At 41.8% G+C, this 14222-nt stretch overlaps 1 protein-coding gene across 5 annotated transcripts in view; it reads left to right on the plus strand.

Annotated features, from left to right (window-relative positions):
• Positions 1 to 14222, plus strand: part of LOC101851475 (golgin subfamily A member 4) — a 127368-nt gene that overhangs the window by 70518 nt on the left and 42628 nt on the right. For 4 of the 5 annotated variants that reach the window (XM_005092280.3, XM_013079203.2, XM_005092281.3 and 1 more), the window contains exons 5-9: positions 2715 to 2814; positions 5463 to 6137; positions 8714 to 8803; positions 11499 to 11552; positions 12198 to 12359. In XM_005092280.3, coding sequence (XP_005092337.1) covers positions 2715 to 2814; positions 5463 to 6137; positions 8714 to 8803; positions 11499 to 11552; positions 12198 to 12359 — 1081 coding nt within the window. The remainder of the gene's footprint in view (positions 1 to 2714; positions 2815 to 5462; positions 6138 to 8713; positions 8804 to 11498; positions 11553 to 12197; positions 12360 to 14222) is intronic. The other variant, XM_005092282.3, reaches the window with a different exon arrangement.

The following is a 14222-nucleotide window of genomic DNA, read 5'->3' on the forward strand; positions in this document are numbered from 1 at the left end:
GGGGGGCGTCATACTGCATCCCAAATGCAATCCTTCCTACTTTCTCGAAATTATAGTACATAATTGATTAGGATGCGATCGTGCATAAATTAATAACATTCTCTCCAAACAACTCTCACATGTTTTTTGTTGTTGTTTTTTTTTAGTGTTTAAAAAAAATTATTTATTGTTTGGTGCTTGCCCCGATGAAATTACAATACCGATATCCTGCAAATTGCGTGCTCAGAAACATGAAATAACAGCTTGTGCGGTTTTGATGTCCTTGTGAATATCGTATTTCTCTTTGTCTTGCGGTTGTGACACTCGCTCTTGGAACACCTGTCTTTCTGCTGCTGAGACTTTTATAATAGGGTCCAGTCCACGTATTTAAGTAGTTGGGTGTGTGGGATGAGGGCGGACCAGAAAATCGGTTCTGACAATGTTCGCGACTTATCTTAATGAAATGGCCTTGATTATAATTGCATTTCCGTTTTGGCATGATATTATCTACCAAACCTGCGTCTCTGATGTAGCGGTTAGGTTCTTTGCCGTTGCTAGAAGACAACGTGATTTTGATTCTCAAGTGGGGATTTTTTTAAACCGAGTATCTCTGCTGTAAGTTGTATTCCTCTCAGACCTGACAGAAACTGTCGAAGTAGTCCGCCCCCTAAATGACTCAAGTTGTGTCAATGGAGGCGTAAAACATTTGCATTTTAAAAGTTTCTCTAAACAATCGCTCCAAATTAATCATCTATCAGAGAGCAAGGAAACTTTCGAAGTTATCTAATGATCTGTTTTTGAAAAGAATAGGGATTCAAGTGCTAGAGGGTTCCACTTTGTCGTCGTTATCTTTTTGGAGAAAGAATATTCTCCTAATTTGCGCTCCCTTTTTTTTTTTTTTTTGGACTTGAGAGCTACTTCACCCCCAAGTTGCAATCGACGTGATCCAGGGGTAAAAAAGCCAACTCACTTGATCTGGGCGGCGGGCGGATCGTGTTTCGTTTTGGTAAGAGTGTTGCAACAGCGGAAAACTGGCTTGTGCTATCCTTGCCATTCTGGGAACTCTACGCCAGCTTCAATTTTTTTAACGTCATTATTCTCAGAAGTGTAATAAACTACAGGTGTTGCGGAATTGTTTTAAATGACAAGCAACGTTGAAGTTGAAGCAACCTGCTTCAGAAATGATCTGAACTGTGCCAATGGCGGTGTAAATTTTTTATTGCTGTCTGAATGCATTACGTCCACGATATTACAAAAAATACTTGTTTTCCCTTTTTCTTGCGAAAAGACATTTACGGATTCTGAGTTGCCTAGTACTGCGATGACAGTTCAATGATCCATATGCGTTGATTGGATCGTAAAGAAAAAATGTCTGGAATACAGGATGCGCCCCCCCCCCCCCCAGCGAAATGTGTTTTTGAATACATAAATTACACCTCAGTCATAGTGAATTTGAAATTAAAATTTACGTCTATGTCGTATAGTTTTATTTAGACTGAATATATGGGTTTTGGACAAATGGCACATTATTTAAATGATCTAAATTTGATCGATTCCGGCCTGCAACATTTACAATAAACCAGCCTGCATACAATGTATTCCAAAATGCCCGATATGCAAACCTTGGTCTGTCTGTGGAAGTTACTGACAACATTTGTGTCTAAGGCGTAAACAGTCTGTGGCTTGGTTTGTCTCAGAGACTTTCTGGTCTTGAAATGTAAAGATTGTTTCTTTGATAGCCCCCTGTGAAAAGAAGGTAAAACATCACCACCACCGTCAACAACAACAACAGAAAACTGCCAAGTGTATTTGAGTGTTGAGTAATGTGTGAGCGGCTGTTTCGTCGGTTGATTCTATTGTTTAGCCGAAGAAAAGCCTTTTTATTTCAAGAACTGTGTGGAATTGTTTAAGTATTGTGCGGGGTTTTTTATTTTTTAAAACCCAAGTCACTGGTCGTCTTATTCTGAACGGAGAAAACAGTAAATGAGAGCCTGTCGGCATTCGTTATTTGAATAGTGTACTTCTACTAAACCTCGACATTCAAGCAGTCTACAAGTGGGTGGTTGGAGGACGTTTACTGGTGGGTCCTTCTTCTTTACTTTTCTGTTGTTTCTGTCTGTCTGTCTGACTTTCTCCCTGCACTAAATTACTAGTATTGTGTCCATGCATGTACTTTTCTTTATTCAAACAGGATGTCTACAAATGATGTGCTGAGTTATAGAACGGTCGCTTAAAAATTTGCTATATTATCGAAGAAGAAGATTCTGATTCTTTACTTTTTTACGTCACCCTGTAGCACCCACGGAGGTTTGTGCTCAGTGTTTCTTCGGTATATTTGCTTTGCTGTATGGCCTGTGTCTTCTTTCCTCCCTGTTTTCCTTTTCCCTCTTCCTGCCTCCTGTTTGTCTGCCCTGGACAGTGGCCGGATGTGACGCTCGCTGCGAACCGAGGTCGGAGGTGAAGTCTGGCGCGAACGCTATCGTCCTGATCAGCCATCTGCGAACTTACCACTGATCATCCCGCCCCCTTCAACCCCGCGATGTCTCAAGTCCCCATCCTTTCGTGAGACAGACTGCATTCTTACCTTAGAGCCAAGAGATCCACCGCCGCCGCAATGATCTATCTGTGTCTAGTGGGGCATTAAGCGTGTACAAAAGAAGAGGGGGGAAACTCCCCAGCCCCAGAACAAAGTTCTCTTGTGTGTGATAGTGATAGCTCTACTGTTGTACTTCCAGGTGGCATGACATTCTGGCTGAGTTCCCCAAGGCTCTCAAGGCGGTGAAACCACGCAGGAAGCAGCCTCTGCTTATTCTCAGCAATAAGGAAAACTTGCAGGTTGGTCATTTACATATATATATATATATATATATATATATATATATATATATATATATATATATATATATATATATATATATATATATATATATATATACACACATGTGTCTGTTTGTTTGTACTCTGTGTGTGTTGTGTTTGTGGGTGTGTGTCTGCATGTGTATATATGCGCGTGCACGTGCGCGAGCGGTTACATGAATGCGCTGAATGATGGACGAGTTGTCAAGTTGATTGCTTTTGTGGTACCCCGATATGGGTAAGACCTTTAATTGGACAGCTGCGTTGCTGACTCCCATGTGGGTTGTCGGTGTTGTACAATACAGTGAAACTATATTTCGTTATCCAACCTATTCCTAGCTATATTATGTGGCCGGTATCTAGTCAACTCCCCTGAGCTCAACAACATCAGCGTTGGGAATTAAATGTCAGCTTATGCATATGTGCGTGCTTGTTATTGTTAAATCTGTTGTTGTTTGTTTGTTGTTGGGTTGTTGTTGTTTTTTTTTTGGGGGGGTCGTTTTTTGTTTTTGCGTGTCCACCCAATAATGGTAGTGTTTCGTCAGGTAGTGTGCTTGATGACCAGAAGTATGATGTGGCTCCTCCGTGCTGCCGTTAACGGTGTGTGTGTGTGTGTGTGTGTGTGTGTGTGTGTGTGTGTGTGTGTGTGTGTAAACAAAATACCAAGGCTACTAGGGATGTGCCTGTGTCCTCGTGTGGACCACAGAGGTGTGGTGAAGGACGCAGAGTGAATGGTCTGGTTAGGTTAGCCTGCCTAATGTTGTTGGCACAGACGGGAAGGGTTGGGGAGGGGTGTCAGTTGTCCTCTTTTAAATTATTCAATCAGTGAGCCCATCTAAACGATTGCTTGTTGTTGAGACGCTTGATGGGGCCACTGTTAAGTCGTATTTTTACTATCTGGTTTTCCTGTCTATTTTGTATTTTTTTGAGCATCAAATGATCATTGTCATGTCGATGTGCTTCACTTTACATACTTACACTAAAGCAAATTATTGGTTTCGAACGTTGGTGTCATGATCTAGCGCCAGTAGCGTCGGATACAGAAAAATAATATTACAGAGGGAACAGAAGGAACAACAGAGTATGTGTAGATCTCTTGTAGATTCCATTGTATTTCATGCGTTCTACATTTGGTAGCAACTTCGTCTTTGGAAAAAACAGCGAAGCAAGTGTAAAGGGTTCGGTGGTAGAGGAAGAGAAATAAAGGTTCACCAGTGCTTTATCTTTCATGCTATTATTGAGGTTTTGTCTTATTTGATTTTGGCTTCCGTCTGTGTATAATATGTCCAGTCTTCAACTTTAATGTTTTTTGTCAGTTCTTTACTGAATCGACGACCGCCGATCAAGCGTGAATTAAATTGTGTCAAAGGGGTTGCAAAGCATATACAATACTTAAATCGGACAGTTGCTGTCTGATATTGATATTTTGAAAAATAAATCCAGTTATTATATCTAAGTTGTTGTTTCCCTCTCAGAGGTGGTATGGGGTGTGCAAAATGTACTACTTTAGAGAGCTTTTACTTTTTAAGATATGTGGTAGTAAGTAGCTTTGGTAAGAACCGTTTTCAATTTTAAAGCGCTCGCTGTGCTAACATTTTGAGTTTTCCTTAACTGGTTATCCAACTGTAGCCATTGTAAAAAATATATTATTGCGCCTTTTTGTCTTTTTGTCGGAGTCTGTGGTCCTAACAGGATAACGGGCAGCCAGCTGGGCAATACACCGCGGGTAGCCTGTCTATCTCACGTAACAGGTCATATGAAATAGTCGTTGACAGCAGATGGCGGTGGCCTCTCTGATGTGCTCAGAAACTGGTGTGGTTTTGTCAGTAGCCAACATTTTCGTACAAATAGTTCATGTTAAGATGATTGTGCGGTCAACATTTCGGTATGTATTGTTCAGGTATAGATGATGGTGCAGTCAGTATTTCGGTATTTATCATTCAGGTACAGATGATGGTGAAGTCAACTTTGACATATTGTTCAGGTAAAGAAAAAGGTGCAGTCGAGTTTTTGTGCGCACAGCTCAGATACTGAGCGGGTTATAGTGCAAACACAGTTGCTCGCGATGTGTTTTGGGGGCATATTCGACGCTGGTGTTAAAAGTTGAGGGGGTCAACAATGTTGTACAGTCTGTTCCTGAGTTCTGGTGGTCTTGCTGCCAACGATATCTAATGAGAGTTTATACTTGATTATTCACGTCTGTAAAATACCTTGCTGTTACATAATATCACATTGCTGTTTTATGAAATATTTCCCTTTTGCTCAGTTAAAGAAAACGACTCGTGCTTTAATTCATTATATTTCTTTTTAGTATGTTCCATTTCTTTCTGTATTGTAGATGGGTGGAAGGTCGTACTATTTTTTGTTACCTGTCCCCCCCCCCCCTTTTTTTGGGGGGGGGGGTTGTTTTGTTTTGTTTTGCTTTGCTATTCCCCAACGGCATGTGGCCGTCAGTGTCAATTTGTTCCCTGTTCATTTTAAACGAAATAAAACCCTTCATGCAGACGGGTGGAGGGTTCCAACAACTTTTCCCTCTGATGTGTCTGTTTTATCTTGGCCCAAGGCCTAAATGATGATTTATTTTACTCGAAGTTCAAAGTTCTCCTTTCTTGTCTGTCCCGACGCAGCCCGGATGTGACGTAGGTGGCGACTCAAGGTCAGAGGTGAAATCTCGCGTGGACGCCCCGGCTTTCACCACGTTCCGGGGCGTGCGCAGCCTCAAGCACAAGTACGACGCCAACTACCAGGACGGCATGCGCAAAAGCAGCAGCCTGCACGACCTCTCCTCGGAGCAAGAGCAGCAGGACATGCGCGACCGCCTTCGGTGCTCACGCTTCCTCAGTCACTCAGGGGACCGCCTAGACGTGCTCAGCCGCGACGCCACCTCCACATTTTCCCTGTCCAGCAACAAGAACAGCCACCCGGCAGATGCCCATCTCCCGAACGCGCCCTACTTTACGATGCCCAGAAGCACGTGGACGCGGACCGGACAGCCTGTTCCCCCAGCGTTCCTCACGCCTGCTAAAGGACTGAAATCGCAGCAAGCGACCTCTGGGTCTCACTCCTCCATATCTTCCACGACGTCTTCTCTAGGCGGCGGGGGTGTTCCTCCTCGAAGAGGCTCCTTTGACGAGCGCCCCGCCAGTTCTCAAGCCCCGGCAGGGAGGCTGCAGCGGGAACGGTCGTCCAGTCTGAAAGACTTCCCCACACAGCTTAGCCTGGCCCGGGACGGGGGTGAGGATCTGCCACATCACAGCATGAGCGCCGACGAGACGGACAGCAACGAGACGGATGAGCTCAAGGTGAGACTATTGTTTTGTGCGCCGACTTTGTTGTGTGCATGGTATAAGGCCTAAGGTTGGTGGGTTGTTGCTGCTGCAGTACTTTAGTTGAAGCTTAAAGGAGACTAGTCTATGGCTTTCATCGTTCGTAAGTACAAGGCTACAGTCGTTTTGAACGCTATACATCTGAGTGCTTTGGACGGACAATAGAAATAAAGAGGAAAAACGCAAAGATTCCTGAACTCTGTAGCACAGACAGATACATGCCCGTCTGTTCAGAGTGGTTGAATGTGTTTATTTTACTGGACTATTGTGTTCTTTATTCATCGCTTGACGTTCATTATGGCCGAGTCCGATAAGGATAAATTGCACGACGGTCTCGGTGAGAAGGACCCTGTGGGTTTTGCGTTCCCACAGTGTACCCAAAAGTCCTTGGAAGACTTTGCTGGATATTGGCGTTACACTATCCTTGCAAAGATAGACTGCATATGGATTTATACCGACATCTGAAATACAAAAGGGTAGATATCTGTTGGGTAATTGAGGGCGGGGGCAGCGTGGAGGTGTAAAGGTTTGAGACTGAATTCGTAATTTTCGTTGGAACTCTGCTTACTATTTACGATAATTGATTTTACGGCCTTTTTTATTTTGAAATATCAGGGTATTAATTAATCATGTGTGATCTAGGAAATGCTATTCGTTTAGATTTTGATAAAGGGAGATTTTCCGGTGTCTGTCTTTGCTAGGATAGTTATCACAACAAGGTGATATATAAGCGACTTGTCCGTTTGAAAGCTTTTTATGTTCACAAAAGGGCAACGTTCGGTCGGATTTCAACCCAAAAATGTGGTTACTGGCCCAGTTTTCATATGTTTTTATCTGTCAGTTAGTATTTTTTTTCTTTGCTTTTTTGTCACGAGCACCGGTTAGTTTTGCTGCATGTTCTGACCCCACTCCCCGTCCCCAGCCCCTGTCTTCTCCCACCCCATTTTCTTCTTTGTCTCTCTCCTGGGACTTTTTGCGGGTTGTTTTTATGCAGCATTAGAAATTGCATGTATGGCCTGGAATTGGATTTTTCCCCATCTTTTTTTCCCCCCGCAGCTATTGTTTTTTTGTTTTTTAAGTTGCGAAATATTGTATTTAAGTTTTGTTTATTCGCCCACCCTCTGTTCACGCTCATGTTCTTACTCACAGACACAGATAGAGTGGTTGGTTTGTTTATTTTTCGAAGGAATATGTATTTATTTATTTAAAGGAACAGAACACCCGGAAAGTTTTTTCATTTTTAGTTTACTTTGAAATTTACTCAAAACGAAACCGGCAAGGCGTTTGCCTTTTACTAGTGCGTCTTGTCGGATCCTACAACTAAGGCCTGCTTTTCGAGAGTTTTAAGAGGATATATAATGGATTACTGGTTCTCTAACTCTAATGTGGCAGGAGTTTTTAAAATTTTGTTTCAATCTAAGGGAATAGTCAATCATCCATAAAGCTTTATTGGCATTCTTGTGACCCAAGATTTTTGTGTTCGAACCTGCTGCACAAAAGTTGTACGAGAGTTCATTATATGAAGTATAGGTTTTGTGTATCGATTTTGGTCGTCTGCATGGCATGACTGACTCAATTTTAGCGTAGCTGTGGTTTGCATAGCATTTTGGTGTTTGTTAGTGTGTTGTGCTCGCATGTCGGGGTGCGGGCGGTTTGGGTGTTCCTCTCTTCGGTCATAAGTCATACGTCATGTTTAGCAATTTTTAAAAAAATATTAATTTTTTTTTGGGGGGGGGGGTGGTGGGGGGTGTCAACCTCCCTCCTCTTCCCCCCTTTCCATCTCCGAGTGGGTATGAGGTATATATCATACAGACCCATTGTAGATCAGTATGAAGTACCACCCTACACCTTCCAGGGGGAATTGGCATCTGCTCATATAGATGAGTAGTATTTACTCTGATGTACCTTTAAAAAAAATTTTAAAAACTCAAATCGATTCCTCCTTTTTCAAAATGGATTCTTTTGTCCTAGCACCGCGCTTCGAAAATGTCTTCTGTGTGACTTGAAGGCCATCGAACTTGTACAAAAGAAACCTACAAAAAGAAAATGATTGTTTAACGTTCTGCATGGTTTGACTGAGATAAGCACGTCTTGCGGGCGTGTTAGTGTCCGAACGCCTCAGCAAAGCTGTCTTCGTTCCTTTTATACACCATAAGACAAATAGTTCTCCTGGAGAAAGGAACGAACCTATCATGAAGTTATAGTTGTCTCTTTTTCATCCTAACAACTTTTAGCTAATATTGATCAGAACAATTTAAGTTTTTGTATAATTTGTCGTTCTTGTCCTTCTCCTATGGATGATTTAGATTTTGTATTGAACTTATCTCGTATGGAGATGCTGACTGGTATGTCAGTGACAAGCAGTACAACAGTTAGGCTAATTCAAATTGTGGCCATTGACTTAACTCCACCGAGACATGCCGATTTGTGTTACCATCCTGTGGGCAATGTTCTAACTTTGCCTGTACCTTTTGAAACTTCACTTGGACCCCCTCATCCGCCCCGTCTCTTCGTCGACCCTCCCACCCACCCACCTACCTACGCAACTGTAGATGGCGCGGAATTCGGAATTCAATGCCACTAGTAGGGCGCTGGGCCGCGCTCAGGCTGCAGGGGCGGGCCCGGCCGGCAGCAAATACGAGGCAAGTATCTCGCGCGTCCGTCTATGAAGGCGCTGACGACGGACGCACACCTGGTTTGGGGCATTTGTAGATGTGTAGTGGCTATTAACTTCTTGATATTTTTTCTCTCTCTTCCTGTTGCGTTGTTTTCTCTTCAAAGTATTGTTGGTTTTGTATGCGTGTTTGAATATGATATGTTTGAGATTTGGTTTTTGTTGCTGCATATACTTTTTTTCTCTCTTTGTTTTACGGTGCTTGCTCATATTTTATTCCTTCTTGGTTTTTTAGACCGACGCTGGCAAAAACTTTAAGTTACCTGAAATTAAAATGCCTTACTCGTATACTGATTTCTGAATGGCGTGCTTGCACATCATTTTGCATACTTACTTAACTCTTACTGTGCTGTGTATTTGAGCTATCTATTTGACCAGTGCGGTGGCAATATTTACTACCCCAAAGACTGATGGAATGGTGTGATCTGTATACTACATCTTTTTACTGAATATGCTTTTTGTTTAAAAAAAAATAAATTTACTTTTTCTGCCGTGTTGACATTGGCTAAACATCTATTAATCCTCTGCACTTTGTAATCCATCGAGCGAGGTTCATTTACTAATGGAGATTTTTCTTCGTCATTGCTGTCGTCGTCCTGATTATCGTTGTCGTCGTCGTATATGTGATGATCATTTTCATCATCGTTGTTATGGTCGTGCATGATCATCATCATCATCATCATCATCATCATCATCATCATCATCATCATCGTCATCGTCGTCGTCGTCATCAGCAGTAACATCATTGTCTTCGTTGCAGTTATCATCATCATCATCGTCGTCAGCAGCAGCAGTAGCAGCATCGCCATTATGTTTGTGAAATATGCCCCATGTTGTAATGCTGTAGTCTGTAGTCCTTCAGTTGGTCGAAAGCTGTCGTTCTGTGAAAAGTGCTTTTTTATGCCTGCAGCGTACTGTAGTCGGCGGTTGGTAGTCACTCTATTTCTTTTAACTCCTGAGCTCCGCTTTTCAGAGACTAGACTGCTGGTGTAACAAACGCTTGCGTAATACTCTTTGCTTATTCTTTGTCAACTATTTCTTTGCTGTAATGACAGGGGACTAGTTAATTGGTAGTGGGATTCTAGCGCACAGGTTTACCTGTGGAGATAGTCTTGGCTGATACTCCGATTTTTAGTTTGTTACTTCGTTTGGGGAAAGATATGGTTTCAGTTCACAATGGTGTGATTGGTGCCTTTTTTTAGGGTGGGGGGTGGGGTGGGGTCTTCTTAACCTGTACTATTCAGTTATAGATTTCTGTTGATATAACTGTTGGGACTTTTACTGGTTGGAAAAGCGTTTGATTTTTAGTTGATGATCCCCCATTTGTTCATGTGTTCCACTTGCCATGCAATTTTTAAAGAACTATACTTCTCATTTCGGCGGAGAAAAAAACAATGAATTTTGATTTACACGTTGAAACGCAATTTCCTGTTGGAATCGACGCTTTTATTCATTTAATGTTTTCTTTACTGTTTGTGTTTGTTTGGTTTAGCTCTTTACTACTTTTACAGGCAGTCCCGAGGTGTTATATTAGAACATAGTTGCAGTGAAGAGGTTAACGGCTAGTACCATGTTTCATGTTCGTTTGTTTTTGTGAGTCATTTCCAAATGGAGACTCGGAAGCGAGTTATTTGTGGTATGATCACATGTAGCTCACATAGGCTCTTACCTTCTTGGCGTACAGTTCTGTTGTTTTTTTTTAAACTACCAGCGTAATTCTTGGGGATCAGTTTCTCAAATTCTTCTCTCTGCTTATTTTTTTTCTCTTGCTCCTCACTAAATGATGTATTTATGCTGACTCATATCAACTTTGGAAAGGAGCTTTCCCATATGCGAAACAAATACATTGGAGACTAATTGTGTAAACTTTGGAGAAGGGTTGTGTTTTCTTGCTCCATTATCATTCTATATGACTAAGTAGTCTGAAGTACTAAAACTTTTAAGATAAATACGGAATGTCATTTTCTATCCAATTAACATTGTCAGGAATACTAAACCTAATGTTAAACTATAACGCCAGCGCAAATGAATTTGGATAACACTTTTTAGATGTCTTTATTTAATGTAAGTGATCATGTAATAGCATTTACTGTCAGGAAGGTTTCTGAATTTTGAAAATGTATTTTGATAGTTTTATTAATATAGTAATTTTTAGTGTCAAAGGGTACCCCTATTAAATCGAGGCTGCCAGAGAATTTGTCTTTACTGTTGTGATTTCTTGAAAGTCATTTTGTTATATTCTTAAACATTTGAATGTTTTCATTTCTAACAATTTTAAATGTCATCCCCATGCTTGGAGATTCATTTCTTACTTTTCATAATCCAAATAATGACCCAGAATTCATTGTATGTCAAATAAAAATGAAAATAACTTACCCCCCCCCCCAACCCCCGACCTTAAAGCGTCTCTGTGAAAAGTATACCAGTTCTGTCCAGTGTCTAGGTTTTTATAGATTTCAAGGAAAACAGCATGCATCTTCTGATCTTGGCGTAAATAGTATTCAATTGATGTATCGTTCTTTATTTTGCTTGACTTACGGACACATGGGTTTGTGTTTCACCAATTTAATTGCTTGTCTGGTCATCAGTTGTTTTCTCCTTTCCGACCCCCCCCCCCCTCCAACCCCACTTCCACTCTCCCCTCCCCATCTCCGCCTATACAGGACTTGGTGTACATGAAGAAAGGCTGGCTCATCAAGCAGACGCCTTCCGAGAAAGTGAGTATCCACTTCGTTCGTATTAAAACTGTGCAGACATGGGTGGTTAGTTGTAAGGCGACATTAGTTGACTTGATCTTTTATAATGCGATTAATTCTGTCGTCGGTTTTGCACGTGTGCGTGTGTGTGTAGTGGTTGTGGAAAAAGGGGGGGGGGGGGTTGAGCTCTAAATGGCCGTCGTTGTATCTATGAAATGATCTTTCCTTCCATTCATCTTGATATGTTACCATTGTGGCAGGGGACAATATTTTTGCCATCTATATGTAGGTTTATCGTGTGGATTTTCGTTGTTACCATTTATTCTTATTCTGTGAGACTCTTTCTATCTCACCCCGTCACAACATCACATGCTCCATCCCGTATACCGTATACAAATGAACTCATTTTGATATTGCAATGTTTCCACCCATATCCCTCCCCCACTCTCTCTCTCTCTCTCTCTCTCTCTCTCTCTCTCTCTCTCTCTCTCTCTCTCTCTCTCTTTCTCTCTCTTCCCTTTTCTTTCTCTCCTCTCTAGACCCCTTCTCTCCCTCCCTTCCTCCGTCCACACTTCATAAAAAACAGCAATTTGTGTTGTTTGGATGAATACTGTTTGAACCCGCCTCACACTCTATTTCCTCATCCCCCCCTTCCCCGTACGACAGGAGTCCAAAAAGCACTGGTTCGTGCTCGCTGGGAACTCTCTGCGCTACTACCAGGACGCCAAGGCCGAGGAGGGCAACGCCCTGGACGGACGCATTGACCTCTCCACCTGCTACGAGGTGTCTGAGCTCACCACACACAGGAACTACGGCTTCAAGATCAAGGTAGGCCCTCGAGCACAACAATCATTGTGAGAAGATTCATCTTCTTCTTCTTCTTTTCAGTATTACTTAATATATTATCCTAATCTGTTTCTGGCTGAGTGTGACCGTTCTCTGTCCCAACAACGCCTTATTTTTTGTTCGTTTGTTTATGTCTTGTATGTTTTGTGGTGTTGTTTTATTTTCTCTGTGGTATCTTTGTATTTGTGCTTTTTTTGGTGAAGAAATGGGGAATTAAATATTTATTAATTTAAAAAATTTATTTTTATTATTTATTTATTTATTTATTTATTTATTTTTTTTTTTTTTGGGGGGGGGGGGGGGTGCGTTTATGTCCTTTCTCTGCCTGTCTCAGACACTCTGAAAAGAATCATGTAATATGGTTATGTTAACGTATATTTCCGTACGAGTAGATGAACGCCAGTTTGTTTGACCTGCAGAAAATTTATGAGACAGAATACGTGTTTGTGGTTTTGATATCTTTTGACAAGTACACATATCCTTTTTGTCCCTTTTTTTGTGGAAACGTTGGGGGAGGTCCCCGGAAAATTGGGCAACGTCTAAGGATCTGGCTCACATGTCATTCTACCCCTCTGAAGACTAATAATGGAATTAGTCCTGTGGTATTTATTTGTTTTGTATTGAGGTGTATGCTCATGTGTCCGTATGAGCGATGTTAGGGGGGAAAAAAAGACCGGGAGGGGGGGGGGGTAGTAGAAATAAGACGTCAGCAATTACCCTATGTTCCATAGACCTAGTAGTATTCTTCAGAACAAATCACCGTCGAATTACCCATAGTCAATATCTTGGTTGTTCTCTCATTAAGCTAAGTGTCCCTGAAAATTGACGACCTTCTGGCGTAACGATATCGTTGCGGTGAATCACTTTCTTCGGCTCCTCACAGCTGTAGGACCTATATCTGTTTCATAAATTTTCAGCAGTCTTTGGTTGTCAACTACACATATATTATTATGCCTGCAAGATCTCACTGTTGTTTTTTGCATGGTTCTATAATGATTATATTATCATTATACTCCTTCTTAAACTTGAAATTATGTTCTTACGCACAGTCACCTGTGAATGAGTTAATCAAGCTCTGAGGGCTGGAATCATATGTTTCTCCCCCCTCCCCCTCCCAGACCTATAGAATATGGGTGGCTGGAACGCTGCGCATCCATGGTGCCTCCTCATTCCAACTCTTCAATAGCACGGCTGAACGCCTCTTGCTTTTTCGCCGAGCGAAATGTGACAGCTAGTGCGTCATACGTATTTCTCTGAAAATGAGGAGCCCCAATATGGAAAGCAACAGAGAAGTCCTGAGTGGCATCGGTAGCCTAGTGGTTAGGCTACCGGACTCGTAATCGTGAGATTGCGGGTTCGGGGGTTCGAGCCTCAGCTCGGTCCGACGTCGTCGTCGTGTCCTTGGAAAGGCACTTTACACGAATTTCCCACTTGGCTCGGTCCTTTCGGAGACGGACGTTAAACTAGGAGGCCCCTCCTCTTAAATAACCTAATAGTGTTAATAGGGGCGTTAAACCCACACCATTTCATTTTCAGAGAAGTCCTAGGAGTTTAGTAAAGAATATGGTGGTGGTTTTTTACTCACCGAGAAGACCATGTGGTCCTCCATTATTGTTTTTCTTTCCTTCTCGTCTTTGGAGATTATCTTATTTATTTGCTTTTTTCTCCTGACATAAGCAATATGGCATACTTTAAAAAGCTTTTTATAGATTATATAGCAAGGAATTTATATCTAAAGTACACATGTATATTTAAAAAAATGTTCATTCCACTTTTTTATACGAGGGGTTCTATGACTTTACGTCTATTAGTACAGTAGTAGGTGGTTGGAGGTTTGATATTTTA

This window comes from Aplysia californica, unplaced genomic scaffold (assembly GCF_000002075.1).
Source record: "Aplysia californica isolate F4 #8 unplaced genomic scaffold, AplCal3.0 scaffold00043, whole genome shotgun sequence".
NCBI lineage: Eukaryota > Metazoa > Mollusca > Gastropoda > Aplysiida > Aplysiidae > Aplysia > Aplysia californica.